This window comes from Stigmatopora argus, chromosome 1 (assembly GCF_051989625.1).
Source record: "Stigmatopora argus isolate UIUO_Sarg chromosome 1, RoL_Sarg_1.0, whole genome shotgun sequence".
Lineage (NCBI taxonomy): Eukaryota > Metazoa > Chordata > Actinopteri > Syngnathiformes > Syngnathidae > Stigmatopora > Stigmatopora argus.
Window position 1 is genome coordinate 28,454,077 of NC_135387.1, and position 18,771 is coordinate 28,472,847.

Consider the following 18,771-nt stretch of genomic DNA (forward strand, 5'->3'; position numbering starts at 1 on the left):
ACATGCTAAGCGAGCTGGTTGAAGACTGTAAATTGCTCCCAGTTATGAGGGATTGGTTGTTTGTCTTACTCTGCAATTGGCTGGCCACCAGTGACCGGACGATTCGCCGAAAGACGTTTGGCCGACGGACAGTTCGCCGAACGGATGTTTCGCCGAAACGGGATTTGCGCGCTCGCCCCGCCCCTGGATCGTGTGTACATTTTTTTCAACCTCGGCCCGTGGGCCACATACAGCCCGTTACAGATAACATTCATTTAGGAATAACAAGGGCATGTACTGCCCCCCGCTGGACATATTTCGAAATACAAGTATGTACTACAATGTGCTGCCAATTTTTTATATTTTTTATTTTATCCTTGCGTTTAAAGTAGTAGGTTGAAAAACATGTACACACACGATCCGGGGGCGGGGCGAGCGCGCGAATCCCGTTTCGGCGAAACGTCCGTTTGGCGAACTGTCCGTCGGCCAAACGTCCGTCGGCGAAACGTCTTTTGGCGAATCGTCCGAGTACCCTGTCCCATTCAGGGTGTCCACCGCTTCTGGCCCGAAGTCAGTTGGGATATGCTCCAGCACCCCCTGTGATCCTTCTGAGGATAAGGCGCTTCAGAAAATGAATGTTGGGCAATTAGGATCATGTTTTGACCAAGAAACTGAATTTGTTAGGATCGAGGAATGGAGACTGAGATGTGGGCTAGTAGCTAATGGCTTTTTGCTAATAATGATAGTCGTTAGTATCCCTCAAGTCGCTTCGGCTTATTATTGGCAAGCTAATGGCTTCAACTCCAACTTCGACACTGCCACGGTACATTTTCGTAGCAAAATTCATTGCAGAGAGGACTCGATTTTTGACGATGGGTTCTGTTTATCTCGTTTCTGCCTGAGAAAACGATTCCAGGCATTCCTCGTCTATCCGTGTTTTGGAAATGCAGCCAGTGTTCTCACACCAAGCTGTTGACGATTTAGTACAGCTGTACAGTACATGCGCGTATAATCGTAATCACTGGTGACAAAAGCCGGAGGGGGTGATAGACTCGTGAATGGATTAATAAGGAAGTGTAGCCTCGTGACAGTGGAAACACCTCATGTGACGTTACGCTTTGGGGGGTGAAGCGTGTTAGTAATTCACGGAGACAGACGCACGTTGGGTGGGTCAGATCCACTGGAAGGACTTGGACGAAGTTATGTTTCATATTTGTATTAATAGGATAATCTTGTTTGGTTGGATCTTTCACCCAAGGGTATCTAGCCAAGAGTGATCGTTGAGAGATTCGGGGTGTCCTCCGCCTGGTGTCTGTAGTTCGTTGGCATTGGCTCCGGCACCCCTGTGACCCTTGTGAAGATAACCGGTTCAGAAAATGAAAGAATGACTGATTAGTTTGTTGAGAACAAATTCCTCCACTATGATAAAATTCCTGCGTTGTGTTTAGGACATTTGGCTATTTAAAACATTGTCCATATAAAAGCCATATTCAGGAAGAAAAAATGTAAATATTAATATTATGATATTAATGTGTATATTTAAATAATATTTTAATATATAAATATTTTGTAAGATACAGTGCTCCACTTCAGGAATCACGGATACGAAGTTAAAAACTTATGACCTATTTTACTGCAAAAATGTGTTGATTAAGATGAATCAATAGGCAAATAATACATCTGTCAAAGTAGTTACTTACCGTATTTATTCAAGTATAATGCACAAAATTTTTGACCAAATAACTGAAGCAAAGTTCGGGTGCGCGTTATACATGAATCCCGTTGAAAAAGTCCCTTCGGCGGCCGTTAAATTGGGACAGGTACAACCTGTCTTTGTCCGCCAGATGGGGCTCAAGAGCCCATTCCATTGGCCGGTGCTCACACTTAGAAAAAATAACTAAAAAAACTGTATACCAATTTTTAGTCACAAATTATGTGCGCGTTATACTCGAATACATACGGTAAGTTCTCCCAATGCAATGAGACTTTATCAAGCACTCTTCTTTTCTTGGAATATATTTCAGTTTGCATGCATATAAGATTCCAGAGTAACATAATACTGTGTGCCATGCGGAAACGGCACGCTAGCACGTTAGCCGTTTCTCCAGAGAGCCCTTCATCTTGCCCAACTCAAAATAGTAACCCGAAACACTGTTCAAACTATTCGACCATCTTCCTTCTGCGTGAATAATGCAAAGGGCACTTATACATCCAACGCCAGCTGTACGAGCCACATGCAGGGATATTCGAAACGAGTTAAAACAAACAACTCAAACCTAAATCTGAATACTTAAAAACACAAAATTCATGTCACGTTTCGATTTGATCCCAATTAATCCCGATACACAAATGACGCTTGACAAATTTAATTTTGACGTCTATGAATGAAATTCAAGAAAAATATATTTTGCATAAAACGCGAAAAAACTCACTTGTGCCTGCTATTGCTCGCTCAGGGTGCCGCCATCTTACCTAGGGATGACAAACGAGATCGCTATGGACACACTTCCTGGTTGTACTGCTCACATGACTTCCTTTTTGAATTTGTCTAAGTGTAGGCAACAAACACCCTTTGGGAATGTGCAATCCAGCAGACGATCTTTTTGATCAGAAATACCACATGCGATCATTTTTATAAAGATTTTCCCTTCAAAGTAACACATTTTTACTCCCTATTAAAACCATGAATACTGAGCTGAAAATTGCGAGTCGGGGGGCGTCTTATACGAGAGAAATCGTAAAATTCAACGATTTTAAGGCAATTTTAAGGGTACGGCTTATACGCAGAGGCGGTCAATTTGTGAGAAAATATGGCAGATTGAAACCTGTGGCCGCAGGGTGCTGCCAACTAGTGAAAAGGAGTGGAAGTTCACTTGCTTGTTTATTTACGTTTGAGACAGCTTTTGAATCGCAACAAGAATTGTGTAACGCAGGGGTGTCAGACTCGGGTTGGTTCGCGAGCTACGTTAACGTCAACTCGATTTCATGTGGGCCGGACCATTTTAGATATAATATTTAGATTTTTTTATATAAATGGATTAAAAGCCCTGAATATTCAGTTTTTTATAGATATAAAACAATGTTTATTTTAGCTTTTTTTAAATATATTTTTCGATTTTACAAAATGATTTTTGAACTAAAAACACAGAAAAAATAGATTAAAAAAATTACAATTATTGATTTAAAAAGGGGGAAAACAGGAAATTTAATATACATCTATACTCTTCATTTTAATTTGATCCTAAAACAGAAAGTCGGCACTCATGATTTACTTAGTCGGGCCACATAAAATGATGCGGCGGGTCAGATTTGGCCCCCGGGCCGCCACTTTGACACCTGTGGTGTAACGTAACCAATTTCTAAAAACATTTTTACTTAAGAAACAAAACAAAAAGACAAATGATATTTTCTTCTTGCATTTTAGTCATCCTGACCGATGAAGAAGTCCAGAGGAAGAAGGAAATGATACTGAAAAGGAAGGAGGAGGAGGCAGCCAAGGAAGCGTCGAGGCCTCGTCTCAACGAAGAGCAGTCGCAGATCATCTCTTCCTTGGTGGAGGCTCACCACAAGACTTACGATGCCTCTTATACAGACTTCTCACGCTTTAGGGTGAGGCCACCGCTAAATATTCTTCTCTTACTAATGCAAGCCATTTCAGGTCAGTCATTACCCAAAGTATCCTCTAATTACACCTTATAGAATTTAAAGAACTGTCACTAGAGTTTTAGAATGGAACTCTCCTTACACAAACGATTCACTTTGTTCATTTGTAAAGAATGCTGCGGCCAATGTAGAAAAGCATCTGGCCTTCAGGGTAAGCATGAGTCACAGTCACATGAATCACACACACTCCGTACACAGCTCTATTCAACGATGTTCTTCTCAAGGTTACTTCCTTTTCCAGTTTTGGAGCCGTGACCCTCAATCGGTGATTGCGTCGTCAATATTACGGACTGCACGTTTTTTTTCTCCATTTTTTTTCTTTTTCTCCAATATTTTTTTTTCTTTACAGTGGAACTTCGACATACGAGTCCCCCCGACATACAAGCAATTTGAGATACAAGTAAAAATTCGGGCATATATTTATCTTGAGATACGAGACAAATTTTGATACACGAGCAGACAGCGGATGCGAGAGGCTGCTCATAAGAACATCATGGCCACTGTCTCTCGCCCCGCAACTCCCTTGTCTAATGCCTCTGCGAGCACTGGGCGGAGCTTGCATTTTTTCAGTGTTTTTTTTCCCCGTTAGTCAGTGCGAATGGCGTAGTTATCGCTAATACTAGAGTTACGAGAGGAGCAATGTTCCCTCTAATTTTTTGTTTGTCTGGGCAGAAAGACAACCTCCCTGAGCACACTGAGTACCGGTGTGAGCAACATCATCATTGCTCGCTATGGGCACACACCAGTATCACACCTGCCATAAGCAGGTGCATGTCTACTACACATAAATAATTTAGTAGTGATAAAATGTAATGATTAATATCTATGAATGGGCGGCCCGGCGGATGAGTGGTTCGAGCGTCGCCCCCACAGCTAAAAAAATAATAATAATTGGGATTTTATTTTTTGCGCTCCATATGATTTGCTGTGCGCAGAGAAGATGAGAGTAGTGCGCAATTGCGCACGCGCGCAGCTTAGAGGGAACATTGGAGAGGAGTGTATATACTACTTCTCGTTGGCAAGTGGTCGTGCATTATCCTATTGTGAGGACATTTGTGTGCATCATTTTGGGAATATTTTGAAGGGAAGACAAAAGCAAACAACCCTCGAGAGGTTGAATCTGAAAGTCAGGGTGGAGGCAAGGCCAATAGAGCCAACCCAGGAGAAGAAAGGTATACAAATTTCAAACAAAATTAGAATTAAGTTTAGTGTAAGGTTAGATTAAACTTATTTTTGAGTGTGTCTGCATCGTAATCCAAGTTCTTTTTAATTTGTTATGTTACGAGCGTGTTGCCGTGCAAAAAGTACTCTCCCCTCTGCGAAATGTTAAATTTTATTAGTATTAAACACAGTTTAGTACTATCAAACGACTAGTTATTTGTTACTTTGTTAATAGATGGCGAATTAGAAAAAGTGGCCTTTTGTTTGCCACTAATTCTTCTCGACTTGACATTAACAATCATTTAATCGCATTCAGTTGACTAAGATGAAGCCAAACACTATTTGGATAACAAAAAGAATGACATCAGGTCCTCGTACCTGATTCCATTATAGAGGAATTAGATCAAAATGTCGTGTTTGTGTTTTTCCACGTAGCCTCCAGTGCGCGAAGGTCCGGTAACACGCAGCGCCAGCAGAGCCGCCTCGCTTCACTCTCTGTCCGATGCGTCCTCCGACTCCTTCAATCATTCGCCTGGTAAGTTTTGGAGAGCGCAATGTTTGGAATTACAGACGCTCCCCTACTTACGAACATTCAATTTACGAACAACGGTACATACGAACATGTCTGCAAATTGCGTTTAAGTCGAAAAATGTTCGTAAGTCCAATTTTGTATTTTTTTCGGAGTAGTGCTTCCTTCCGCCGCTAATACGCCTGGCGCTGTGAGGGCTCAGCTCACCCAGCATCTACCTTCTTTTGTCCAATTCGTTGCAATGCGGAAGTGCGTGAACGTATCTCCAGTGGGCAAAGAACCTTTTTCATTTGTATCATTAAATATCTCGTGCATCCATTATTGAATATGGTTGGTAAAAAGTGAAAGGCTTCTATTGAGGGAGTTGCAAGGAAGAGGCAAGCCATTTCATTTGAAACGAGTGGCAATAATAACGAAGCTGATGCGCGTGAGAGTGGTGATTGTTTCACGGGCATATAACTTCAATCGTTCGACCGTCATTACCATTTATAAACAGAAAGATCGAGCAGCAGGACCCAAATATTGAACGTTGCACAAAGTTTGCAAATCAATTGAATGATGCCACACAGTGCTACCGCATCATTTATGATGAAAAAAATAAGAAAACTGTGCAATTGTCGTTAGATCGCTTTTTTCGGCCAGTTTCTAATACTACATAAATCTCTCTCTGTCTCTATACAGTACTGTACATATTCTCTCCATTTTATTAAATGTTTTTTTCAGTACAAACCAATGCATGTTACTTATACAAGCCTTAAACATACAAATGCACTTGTATAAACCTTCAATATACTTATATAGGCCTTAAACATAAATTATAATACAAAATATAGCACTGAATCAACTTACAAACAAATTCAACTTATGAACAATCGCTCGGAACTTAACTCGTTCGTAAGTAGGGGAGCGTCTGTACAGTCAGCCTGGATTGAAGAAGGTCCAAATTCATTAGTCCTCAGTTTTGGTCAGCCATATTTGTTTCAATTGCAATCAGTAAAAACAGCAAGAATATGTTTGTCCTTGCTGATCCGCTCAATAGATCGCCGCTTTTTCTATTGGTTCCAACTGCCTGTTTTTAATCATTTCCTTCTGCTTGGCCTCTTCATTGTCTCCCCTTCTCAAGCAGAGTCACTGGACAACAAGATGAACTTCAGCAACCTGCTCATGATGTACCAGGATGGTGCGAGCAGTCCAGACTCCAGCGAGGAAGACAGCAAGTTGTCAATGCTGCCCCATCTGGCTGACTTGGTATCCTACAGCATCCAGAAGGTCATAGGTTTTGCCAAGATGATCCCAGGCTTCAGGTACATCTCGCACATCCAGTTTTTTGTCACAATTTTGCACCAACAAACACAAACCAACATGTTAAGGTCTTTTGTGATATTTCCATACCAGTCAACTCATACCTTTTCCCCGGATTTTATACGTTTTTTGATCATTTCAAATTGTCTACGCTGTATAACAACTTTAGTACAGGATTTTTTTTTTTAGGTACGTTTTTTGTAAAAAACGATCTCGTCCAATTTTCGGCTCTAATTCGGATCGTCTCGGTCACAGGTAGCAGACCTAAACGTCATTGTCGATTGCTAATATTGTCATGCTTTGAGCATAATATGTCAGTTATTACCGCCCCTTTCACTATATCGAGGTACGAGCTTAATTCGTTCCAGGACTGAGCTCGTATGTCGATTTACTCGTAACTCAAATGAACGTTTCCCATAGAAACGCGCTCGTAACATAACATAAACATATTAAAATGAACTTGGATTACGATGCAGACACACTCAAAAATAACTTTAATCTAACCTTACACTAAAGCAAATGCTAAATTTGTTTTAAATTTGTATACCTTTCTTCTCCCGGGTTGGCTCTATTTGCCCCGCCTCCACCCTGACTTTCAGATGCAACCTATCGAGGGTTGTTTGCTTTTGTCTTGCCTTCAAAATATTCCCCAAATGATGCACACAAATGTCCTCACAATAGAATAACGCACGACCACTTGCAAACGAGTAGTAGTATATACTCTATATAGATATAGATAGATATAGATATATATCCGCTATTAGCACTGACTAACGGGAAAAAAACACTGAAAAAATGCAACGCTCCGCCCAGTGCTCGCAGAGACATTACAAAGAGGGAGTTGCGAGGAGGGAGACAGTGTCCATGATGTTCTTATGAGCAGCCTCTCGCGTCCGCTGTCTGCTCGTATATCAAAATTTGTCTCGTGTCTCAAGATAAATATTTGCCCCGAAATTTTACCCGTATCTCAAATTGTTGGGGCACTCGTATGTCGAGGTACCACTGTATAAATATAGCACGTCAGCAAGCAATGTACCCAAACAGTCAAGCGGTCAGTGTCATACAGCGCCATCTACAGAAGCTTGAATGTTTTGCATACAAAAGGCGTACCGTCTGATTGGGCACCCCGTCCACTTTGGGGAAAATGGTTGACTTTTAAGTGCGCCCTGTGTGAGTAAATATATGCCGCGTTGCATTTGTACGGTTTATTATCACTTAATAAGGGGAATTTTAATTTTTAATAAGGGGGGCAATTGGCCGAGGTTGACAGGTATGGATTTCTATACATGCTACAGTCCCGTGGTGCCAAAGTAATAATAATAATCGGACATGGGCCCTGTCGTCATTATCAACAACACAAAAAGCCTACTTGTCATCACACCCAGAAACTGCGTGTGACGAAATTGGTGGTGCTTCTCCATAAGCTGCGTTTACTCGGCAAAAGACCTAAATAAGTGATAGTTACGGATTTGTAATTTGGCATTCTGCTGTTATGGATACAGGTCGCTTACCTCTCACTGTCTTTCACTTACCTTCAGTCAGCTAGTAGGAGGCAGATCACCACCCAAAAATCTTTTCATATTACCGCAGAAGGGAATGTGTGTTATGTTACCGCAAATTTAGAATTCTGATGGATGTGGGCAAAAACTGTCCTTAAGCCTATTTGTCCGTACTTTGTGGGACCTATAGCGTCTGCCAGAGGGCAGCAGCTAGAACAGATTGTGACCAGGGTGGTATGGGTCCCCTATGATGTTCCTGGCTCTGCTGAGGTAACGAGGGCTGGCAATGTCTTCCAGTGAGGGCAGAGAGCAGCCGACAATCCTCTGGGCAGTGTTAATCACTTTCTGCATGGCCTTTTTGTCTGCCGCCGTGCTTCCAGCGTACCACACTGTGATGCCGTGCGCCAGGATGCTCTCTACAGTGGTTCTATAGAAGGTTATCAGAAGCTTGGTCCCCAAGTTGTTCTTCCTAAGTACCCTGAGGAAATGCAGTCGTTTCTGAGCCTTCTTCACCACTGCCGTGATGTTTGTAGACCATGAGAGCTTGTCCGTGACGTGGACCCCCAGGAATTTAAAGGACTGGTCCCTGTCTACACATACTCCATTTATGAGGAGTGGGGCCAGATCTGTGCCGTGTTTACGAAAGTCCAGGATTATTTCTTTAGTTTTCGTGGTGTTCAGTGTGAGATTGTTCACCGAGCACCACGAAGACAATTTGTTGACCTCATCTCTGTAAGCCGACTCATCCCGAATTTGATGATGGCGTTAGACTGGTGGGTGGGTGTACAGTCGTATGTGTACAGGGAGTACAGAAGAGGACTCAGTACACAGCCTTGAGGGGAGCCAGTGCTCAGTGTAATGGAGGAAGAGAGGTGGGGACCAAGTCTAACAGTTTGTGGTCAGTTGGTCAAGAAGTTCTTTATCCAGCAGCAGATTGAAGAGGATAGTCCAAGGTGGGAGAGTTTGTCAGTCAGAATGTCCGGTTTTATGGTGTTGAAGGCTAAAGCTATAGTCAATGAAGAGCATCCTCGCGTAGTTCCCATGGTGTTCCAGGTGGCTCAGTGCTGTATGAAGAGCAATGGCAATAGCATCCTCAGTGGACCTGTTTGCTCTATAAGCAAACTGGTGAGGGTCAATTGAGGGAGGGATCGTATTCCTGATATGGCGGGCTAGCAACTTTTCAAAGCACTTCATGATCACAGGCGTGAGTGCAACAGGCCTATAATCATTCATGCTGTCAATGGTTGGAATGTTGGAAAGTCCTATTATAAATGATGTCAAATCCCCTTGAAATACTTTTAACGGCCCACCAACATTTGTTTTGCATCTGTAAGGAGAGGCTCCGTAATGATTTCCGGACAAACAAGGCCTTTACATAATGATATAGTCTAGCGGAACGCCCACTGAGCCGAGCGACGCGTACGCCGAATGGAAATAAGACGGAACGAAGCATAGTGTGCACCAAAGTGGTTATGACGACGCACAGGATGAATTCATTATGTCCAGGCAACTTCATATTCAGATTTATTTTCGGTGTTGGTCTTTCGTACGTCATGAATGCATTAGTCAAACTGTTGGCGCACAGAGGAAAAGATAGCTTTTTATTTATTTTCATTTTCCTCTTTGAAGATGGAAAACAAATAAATTAAGATCTTGTTAGCAGGGGCGGGCATGGAAGTCAATTAGTTGACTAAATGGAGCTCAACCAGCAGGGGGAACCATTAATTCGATGTCTTGTACCATATGGTCCATGCGTGGCATCATAGAGAGTTGATTAGCTGGTGGGATTTTTGGTGTTTTTCTTGGTGAGTTTGATGCATTTAGTTAGGGACCGCATATATAAATGAACATATTTATATTCATGTTAATGAACTTATATGTACATGTGTAAGATTGTAGGCGATGGCTATTTTCCATCTTTAGTCCCTTGTGTAGGTCGAAGATAAACGATGACACATACTAGACACGCACAGTTTTAGACAGCGTTCTGATGGCAATTTTGTTTGTCTAAAAGCCAGGCTTTAAGATGATTGGCCAAGAGCTTCAGAGACGGGAGTTTACATATGCTAATTGGTAGCATTGAGTTCCAAGTAAGTGAAGCACGGATAAATGTGCTCTTTTCGAAGGGAACTACACAGTCACCTCTAGAGCCAGCCCTTGTTGTTATGTTGGAATTTTTTGGTAGAAAATCTTGCAGTGGAGGAGCAGCTTTGTGTTGGAAGATTTTGTAAACTAAGGTGGCATCTGCATATTTAATAGTATTGTTCCAGTTCAGGTGTTTGTGTTTTTTTAATATCTGACAGTGGTGGTGCGTTTTTGGCTCTCTGTCCAATACTTTGAGAGCTTGCTTATACAGTGGTACCTCTACATACGAGCAGCTCTACCTATGAGATGCTCAAGATACGAGGAAAATTTCGAGCAAATAATTCGCTCTAGATACGAGAACAATTTCGAGATGCAAGAAAGCCAAGTGGCCATGACATGAGAGGCTGTTTATCAATGTAGCGCACTGTCTTTTTTTGCCGCATCTCTTTCGTGTATAACAGATATCTACGAGCACTGAACGATTTATTCAGACGGGTTTCGACCAGAAAATGCACAACGCGCAAGCGCGGGCAAAAAGAGGGCATTCTGGGTAATGAAGTATACTCGTGCACACAACACCGATCGCCAATGGCACCCTTTATCAGAATAAAACTTCATTACCTACAATCAATACGTGGGTAGGCTGTTATTCCTTCCTTAGCCTGTTAGCTCCCGCGATCGCTCATTCAAGACTGCTTCTCGTTGGCAAGTGGTCGTGCGTTATCCTATTGTGAGGACATTTGTGTGCATCATTTTCGGAATATTTTGAAGGGAATACAACAGCAAACACAGCCCAACGATAGCGAACGTGAGGGTGGAGGCGTGGCAAACAGCTAACCCGGCCAGAACGAAGGTAAAAATTAAAACAAAAAAATTAGAATTCACTTTTGTGTAAAGTTACATTAAACGTACGAGTGTGTTTGTATATATTAATCCAAGTTAATTTAAATTTGTTTGTTCGGTTACGAGTGCGTTGTCGTGGAAAGTCCCCCCAAAACCCCGCCCTCTTTGTGCGTCTCTCTCTCCCGTCGGCGAAATTCGTCTAATTTTAGTTCTATTAAACACATTTTATTATTATTAAACCACTAGTTATGTGTTACTTTGTTAATAGATGGAGAATTAGAAGAAATAAAACATTTTTTCCAATCCAATATCCGGTTTTTGGTGTTTTTTCAGAGGGTTAAAACGAATTAATTTGTTTTTAGTTCATTTCTATGGGAAACGTTCGTTCGAGTTACGAGAAGATCGACATACGAGCTCTGCCCCGGAACTAATTAAGCTCGTATGTAGAGGTACCACTGTAAATTGTTTCAATAAATGTTTTTTTCCTTGGCTTTGCTTGGGAAGGGGATCACGGATCTCTTTTTGAAAAGCCGTTGTCGTGGAAATGGACTGGGCTTTGTATAGACTCAGGTGGAATCCCAATTGAAATGTTCAGATGGTGAGGTCGTCATGTCGTGTAGTGATTGATTTAAAAAGGATACTGGTGGGTAAAGCTTAGTTGACGGATATATTTTTGCAAGTATTAATAATAATAATAATAATATAATAATAATAATCGGACATAGGCCATGTCGTCATTACCACAACACAAAAAAGCCTACTTGTCATCACACGCAGAAACTGCGTGTGACGAAATTGATGGTGCTTCTCCATAAGCTACGTTTAGTCGGCAAAAGACCTAAATAAGTGTAAGTTACGGACTTGTAATTTGTCATTCCGCTGTTGTGGATACAGGTCGCTTACCTCGCGATTACATACAGGTCGCTTACCTCTCGATTACCGCACACTGTCTGCCACTTACCTTCCTTCAAGTCAGCTAGGAGGCGGCAGATCACCAACCAAACATCTATTCATATGCCGCAGAAGGGAATGTGTGTATGTTAGCGCGAGTTTAGATGTCTGATGGATGTGGGGAAAAAGCTATCCTTAAGCCTATTTGTCCGAGCTTTGTGGGACCTATAGCGTCTGCCAGAGGGCAGCAGCTGGAACAGATTGTGACCAGGGTGGTAAGGGTCCCCTATGATGTGCTTGGCTCTGCTGAGGTAACGCGGGCTGGCAATGTCTTCAAGTGAGGGCAGAGAGCAGCCGACAATCCTCTGGGCAGTGTTAATCACTTTCTGCATGGCCTTTTTGTCTGCCGCCGTGCTTCCAGCGTACCACACTGTGATGCCGTACGCCAGGATGCTCTCTACAGTGGTTCTATAGAAGGTTCTCAGAAGATTGGAGCCCAAGTTGTTCTTCCTGAGCACCCTGAGGAAATGGAGTCGTGTCTGAGCCTTCTTCACCACTGCCGTGGTGTTTGTAGACCATGAGAGCTTGTCCGTGACGTGGACCCCCAGGAATTTAAAGGACTGGACCCTGTCTACACATACTCCATTTATGAGGAGTGGGGCCAGATCTGTGCCGTGTTTGCGAAAGTTTGATGATGGCGTTAGACTGGTGGGTGGGTGTACAGGGAGTACAGAAGAGGACTCAGTACACAGCCTTGAGGGGAGCCAGTGCTTAGTGTAATGGAGGAAGAGAGGTGGGGACCAAGTCTAACAGTCTGTGGGCGGTTGGTCAAGAAGTCCTTTATCCAGCAGCAGATTGAAGAGGATAGTCCAAGGTGGGAGAGTTTGTTAGTCAGAATGTCCGGTTTTATGGTATTGAAGGCTGAGCTGTAGTCAATGAAGAGCATCCTCACGTAGTTCCCAGGGTGTTCCAGATGGCTCAGTGCTGTATGAAGAGCAATCATTCATGCTGCCAATGGTTGGCTTTTTGGGGACATATTCATGTATTTCTAGAGCTACAGGACTCGAGCCTTAATGCACGGGTGTCAAACTGGTGTGTCAACATGTTTTAGAATTAAATTCACATGGTTATAAATATATGGCTCACGACAAAAATGTCTTTGACACCCCTGTCCTAACGGACCATGTGACTGTGTGTGTGATGCAGAGAACTAACGGCAGAAGATCAGATCGCCCTGCTGAAGTCGAGTGCCATCGAGATAATCATGCTGCGCTCCAATCAGTCTTTCAATCTTGAAGACATGTCCTGGAGCTGTGGGGGGCCGGACTTCAAATACTGCATCAACGATGTCACCAAGGGTTAGTTTCTCTACCTCGGCCGTCGGGAGAGAATCATAAACAATCCGTATTTTCAAATGTTATTCCTTGAGAGCCACGCTCAAAATTGAAATGTAATCATACATGAAAATGTGGCGCGCGAGTGGTTAGCGTGTCGGCTCTACAGTTCTGGGGTCGAGGGTTCGATCCCAGGTTGGTCCTCACTGTGTGGAGTTTGCATGTTCTCCCCGGGCTTGCAAGGGTTTTCTCCAGGTGCTCCAGTTTGCTCCCACAACCCCAACAAATGCTAGGCTAATTAGTTGAACACTCTAAATTGCCCCTAGCTATGATTGGTTGTCCTTGTGCCCTGCGATTGTCTGGCCAACGATTCAGGGTGTCAGCTGGGATAGGTTCCAGCACCCTCTGTGATCCTTGTGAGGATAAAGAGTTTAGAAAATGATTGAATAATACATGAAAATGTTCCTTTTTTAGTTCGTAGATATCCATTTTTTTTCTTAAGGGGAAAAGCATTCGTTTTAAAAAAATCCCAAGGCTAAAAAGACGGTTAAAAGGCCTTTACAGGTGGTTTGAATTCATTATCTGACGAGAGTGCGGCTCATTAACCCACAATATTCCAATTTTCTGACAAACTCAACCTTTCCATTAGTTGTCAGTTATTATCAAAATTTAAGAAGTACACACCTGGAATATGTTAGTCTGTGAGTAAGATAATAGTAAAGTTTTACTCTTTAAAAAAAAAAAATATATATATATATATATATATATATATATATATACACTTATATATATATATATATATATATATATATATATATATATATATATTTTATATATTTTGTTTATATATATATATATATATATTTTGGATGGAATTACTGCAAAATAAATCAACTTATTTTTTTATATTTGCATTTTTTACACCAGCGCAACAAAGTCAATGGAGAGGATTCAAAAACGCCGGCCATAAACGAAAATAAAGTACCGTATTTTCACGACCATAAGGCGCACTTAAAAGTCTTAAATTTTCTCCAAAATAGACAGGGCGCCTTATAATCCAGTGTGCTTTATATATGGAAAACAAATTAAAAAATTCATTGAGGGTGCGCCTTATAATGCAGTGCGCCTTATAGTCGTGAAAATACGGTACTTATTTGTATTAACTCAAGAACTGAGTACACACGAAGAGGTTTGTGCAGGTGAAGTCATCTACAAGAGCGTATCAGACAAACGTGGAGCTTACCAATCATTTTCTGAACTTTTATTTGGCAAGGTGGTTTTATCTTAAATATTGCTACAATGGTATGATTTTTGCAAAAGGTGACGTAGTGTGTTTGCATACGTGAGAGATTTCATGCTTGGAATCTTGTTTTTGTGCAATAACGTCAGTATTGTTGTCATGCTTTGTAGCGGGTCACACTCTGGAGCTGTTGGAGCCATTGGTCAAGTTCCAGGTTGGCCTGAAGAAACTCAATCTTCATGAGGAGGAGCACGTGTTGCTCATGGCCATCTGCTTGCTCTCGCCAGGTACCTTTTTGTTCACAGTCCTCTTTTTTTTTTAATCTTTTAATGTTCATCATGTCTTGACATTATTCGAGCCTAGTGATGGGTTTAAGAGGCATCATGTATCGTTTCGAAACATTGACAGTGTTGCTGAATACTGACACCTGGTGGACTTGAAGTCCCCGTAGGAAACATGCCATATTTACTCACATAAGCCACGTTTGTCGGACAAAAAAAATGATGACTGAATCGAGGGTACGACTCTAATAAGTCGACATGCAAGAAACTGGAAGTTGACAACGCCATAACACCATGGCGTCATGACGTCATGGCGCCATGATGCAAGACAAGGCGGCTAATACGGTCATTTATTTCAAAATATGACCAAATCCCGGGGAAAAACTGCCCTCCGCCGGTGAAAAAGTCCCCTCCGCAGCTGTTATAATGGGAGACGTAAAACCTGTCTTTGTCTGCCAGATGGCGCACGAGAGCCCATTCTACCAGGGCCAGGGGGATATAATCACCTTTTTTTACATTTATTTATTTATTTTTTTGTTAACAAAAGCCAGCCCTCTCCAAATAGCCTTCGGCAAGTTTATAGGGGAGGGTAAAATAAAAATAGTTGCTCCAGAGAAATGTTAGCGGGGCAGCCGCCCAGGGAGGGCTAACCTCAGTTAAGAAGAATGGAATCAATTGTTCGATGAGTCTGGGGATGATGAATCAGACTTCAAATTTTTTTTAATATTATGACGATGAATTAGACTTTAGAGAATTTTAAATTCCATTTCAGAATTGTGTTCATACCGGTAGTTTGTTTTACCAGGTGTCCGATTAAATGTTTTGTCAGGGCGACATGTGTTCAGAATTTGCCAGTTGCCTGCACTGGTGCATCCTGATTTTGAGTTGCTCCTCCGGAGTAAACTCCTGAGATTCCGGAGAAGTTGGGAGCTCTGAATACCGTATTTTCACGACTATAAGGCGCACTTAAAAGTCTTAAATTTTCTCCAAAATAGACAGGGCGCCTTATAATCCAGTGCGCTTTATATATGGACCAATACTAAAATTGTTATCACGATAAAATAAAATAAATCAGTCGATAGGGTACACCATCCTCTAAAGCTCTCACAACTACGGCAAGCAGCCCCCGACTCTACTATTTTCCCGTAGAAAAAGTACTGCGCAGTGACTGCTGTGATATATAGTTCTTTTGTCAATACACCCAATGGATTGTGGCCTGGACATCGACATCAACACAGCTTTACGAAACGTGGCAGGCAGCGCCGGAATAGTTACGCTAGCTACTAGCTAGCTACTATTTGCGAATGGATTGTGGCCGCCTGGACGAACGTATAAAACTCAGCGTTTTCGATGACTCATTTGGACAATTGTTCAATTCGGACACAGAAAATGAGGACTTTGATGGATTTGTGATGATGATGTGAGTACATTGTAAAATGGCTAAATAAAGTACAACCGAACTCAGTTTTACTTCCGTTGGCTTCTTAAAAACGTGTTTTTAGCGTGTGTCCATATGTTCAAGCTGGTGTATGTTTTGCCATGACTGGCTACGTCTTTAAAAACGGTGCGTCCTTTGTGTGTGTCAAATACAGAAATAGCACTCGTTACTGACACTGCGGCTTTAAATGCAATGCGCCATTATAGTCGTGAAAATACGGTACACAAAATAAGTTATAAGGAAAATCTCAGTTCCCCGCACCCCGCCTCGACTGACCAATCGCACTGTTCACCTATGCTCCTCCCTCCCCGTGACAGATCGTCCCGGCGTGCAGGACCACGGACGCGTGGAGCAGCTCCAGGACCACATGTCGGAGACGCTCCAGGCCTACATCCGAGTCAACCACCCCGGCGGGCGCCTTCTTTACGCCAAGATGATTCAGAAGCTGGCCGACTTACGCAGCCTGAACGAGGAGCACTCCAAGCAGTACCGTTCTCTCTCCTTCCAGCCCGAGCACAGCATGCAGCTCACCCCGCTGGTCCTGGAGGTCTTTGGGGGCGAGGTTTCGTAGCAGGGACGTTCCGATCGCCTCCATCTTTTACCCTCCCTTCCCATCACCCCCTGGAAAAGCCCCGCCTTCGATCGGTCTTGATGCACGCCGCGTTCCTCACGTAGGCCGGCGAGATGCATGAAGCTCAGAATTGACCGTTGCCGTGGATCCTGGCTTTTAATCGCCCCCGAAACATTAATTTAACGAAATGCCTCGGACGGACGGACGCCGCCATCTTATGCCGTCGTCCACATACTCAACTGGAAAATAATACAAAGGCTTTTTATCCATCCACAATGATCACACGGGCCCAGACATATAAACGACAGCAATCTGTAAAGAATACGCGCAGTTCTGCAGATCTTCGGGTGAACCAAGAGGGGAAAAAAGCCTTTCAGAATTGATGGAAATGGAGCAGTGAAAAAAAAAACAAAGGAAAATGGAGGAGGAGAAAAAAAGCTGTCTGCTTGGAGAGCCCCACTTGGAATTCCTTGCTGTTCAATCAAAAGGGAATTTCCCCAGGAATGTATCATGCTATATAAATAATGTATAAGCTGAACTATAGAGAAACACAAAAGTATTGTGTATATATATTTAAGACGGTAGGTTGCTTCAGAGGAAGCTCATTGTTGATCTTGTGTCCATTTCTAGCTGGCTTTCCCAAATTTGGTCTGCGAGGAACCCTCAACCTTTTGGGAAATGGTACACCAGTTGTTGTTTTATACAAAAATGCTTTATCGGTCTTAGCTATATTGTACTCACTTCAAAATGTGTTCGACTTTGTCTCGTTAGACGAAAACTATTTTAGCGTCACCCCACACTCGATTTTAGCTCGTCAAATCATGAAAATAATTGAATTCAATGCTTTTATTGTCATTATACAAGTATAATGAGATTTAAAGCTTCGTCACCAACTGCAGAAATAACAATAATCAACAAATAATAAATAAGTACCGTATTTTCTCGCATATAAGCCGTATTTGTAACCCCAAAAAATGTTGACCTGAATTAATAAGGCCAATACGGTCATTTATTTCAAAATGGAGAAAATATAAACAGATAAAACGCTAAACAAAATATATTTTGACGTCTATAAATGAAATTCAAGAAAAAAATATCTTGCATAAAATGTGAAAAAACTCGCTTACTTGTGCGATGAGATTTTCCCACAAAGTAACACATTTGTACTCCCTATTAAAACCTGAATATGGAGGTGAAAATTGTGAATCAGGGGGTGGCTTATATGCGAGAAATTGCAAAATTCAACCATTTTAAGGCAATTCTTGGGGTGCGCCTTTTACGCAAGAAATTGCAAAATTCAACAATTTTAAGGCAATTCTTGGGGTGCGCCTTATACGCAAGAAATTGCAAAATTTAACAATTTTAAGGCAATTCTTGGGGTGCGCCTTATACGCAAGAAATTGCAAAATTCAGCAATTTTAAGGCATTTCTTAGGGTGCGCCTTATGCGCAAGAAATTGCAAAATTCAACAATTTTAAGGCAATTCTTGGGGTGCGCCTTATACACAAGAAATGGCAAAATTCAACAATTTAAAGGCAATTTTTGGGGTGCGCCTTATACGCAAGAAATTGCCAAATTCAACAATTTTAAGGCAATTCTTGGGACGCGCCTTATACGCAAGAAATTGCAAAATTCAACAATTTTAAGGCAATTCTTGGGGTGCGCCTTATACGCAAGAAATTGCAAAATTTAACAATTTTAAGGGAATTCTTGGGGTGCACCTTATACGCAAGAAATGGCAAAATTCAACAATTTTAAGGCAATTCTTGGGGTGCGCCTTATACGCAAGAAAATGCAAAAATCAACAATTTGAAGGCAATTCTTGGGTTGCGCCTTATACGCAAGAAATTGCCAAATTCAACAATTTTAAGGCAATTCTTGGGACGCGCCTTATACGCAAGAAATTGCAAAATTCAACAATTTTAAGGCAATTCTTTGGGTGCGCCTTATACGC

At 42.1% G+C, this 18,771-nt stretch overlaps 1 protein-coding gene across 2 annotated transcripts in view; it reads left to right on the forward strand.

The window, feature by feature from the left end:
- LOC144085529 (vitamin D3 receptor A) overlaps positions 1-18,194 on the forward strand; it is a 51,740-nt gene extending 33,546 nt beyond the window's left edge. The window contains exons 5-10 of one of the 2 annotated variants that reach the window (XM_077614893.1): positions 3,404-3,588; positions 5,239-5,338; positions 6,457-6,637; positions 13,160-13,311; positions 14,698-14,814; positions 16,564-18,194. In XM_077614893.1, the coding sequence (XP_077471019.1) occupies positions 3,404-3,588; positions 5,239-5,338; positions 6,457-6,637; positions 13,160-13,311; positions 14,698-14,814; positions 16,564-16,817 (989 nt within the window). In that variant the 3' untranslated portion in view covers positions 16,818-18,194. The remainder of the gene's footprint in view (positions 1-3,403; positions 3,589-5,238; positions 5,339-6,456; positions 6,638-13,159; positions 13,312-14,697; positions 14,815-16,563) is intronic. The other variant, XM_077614902.1, reaches the window with a different exon arrangement.
- The last annotated feature ends 577 nt before the right edge of the window (positions 18,195-18,771 follow it).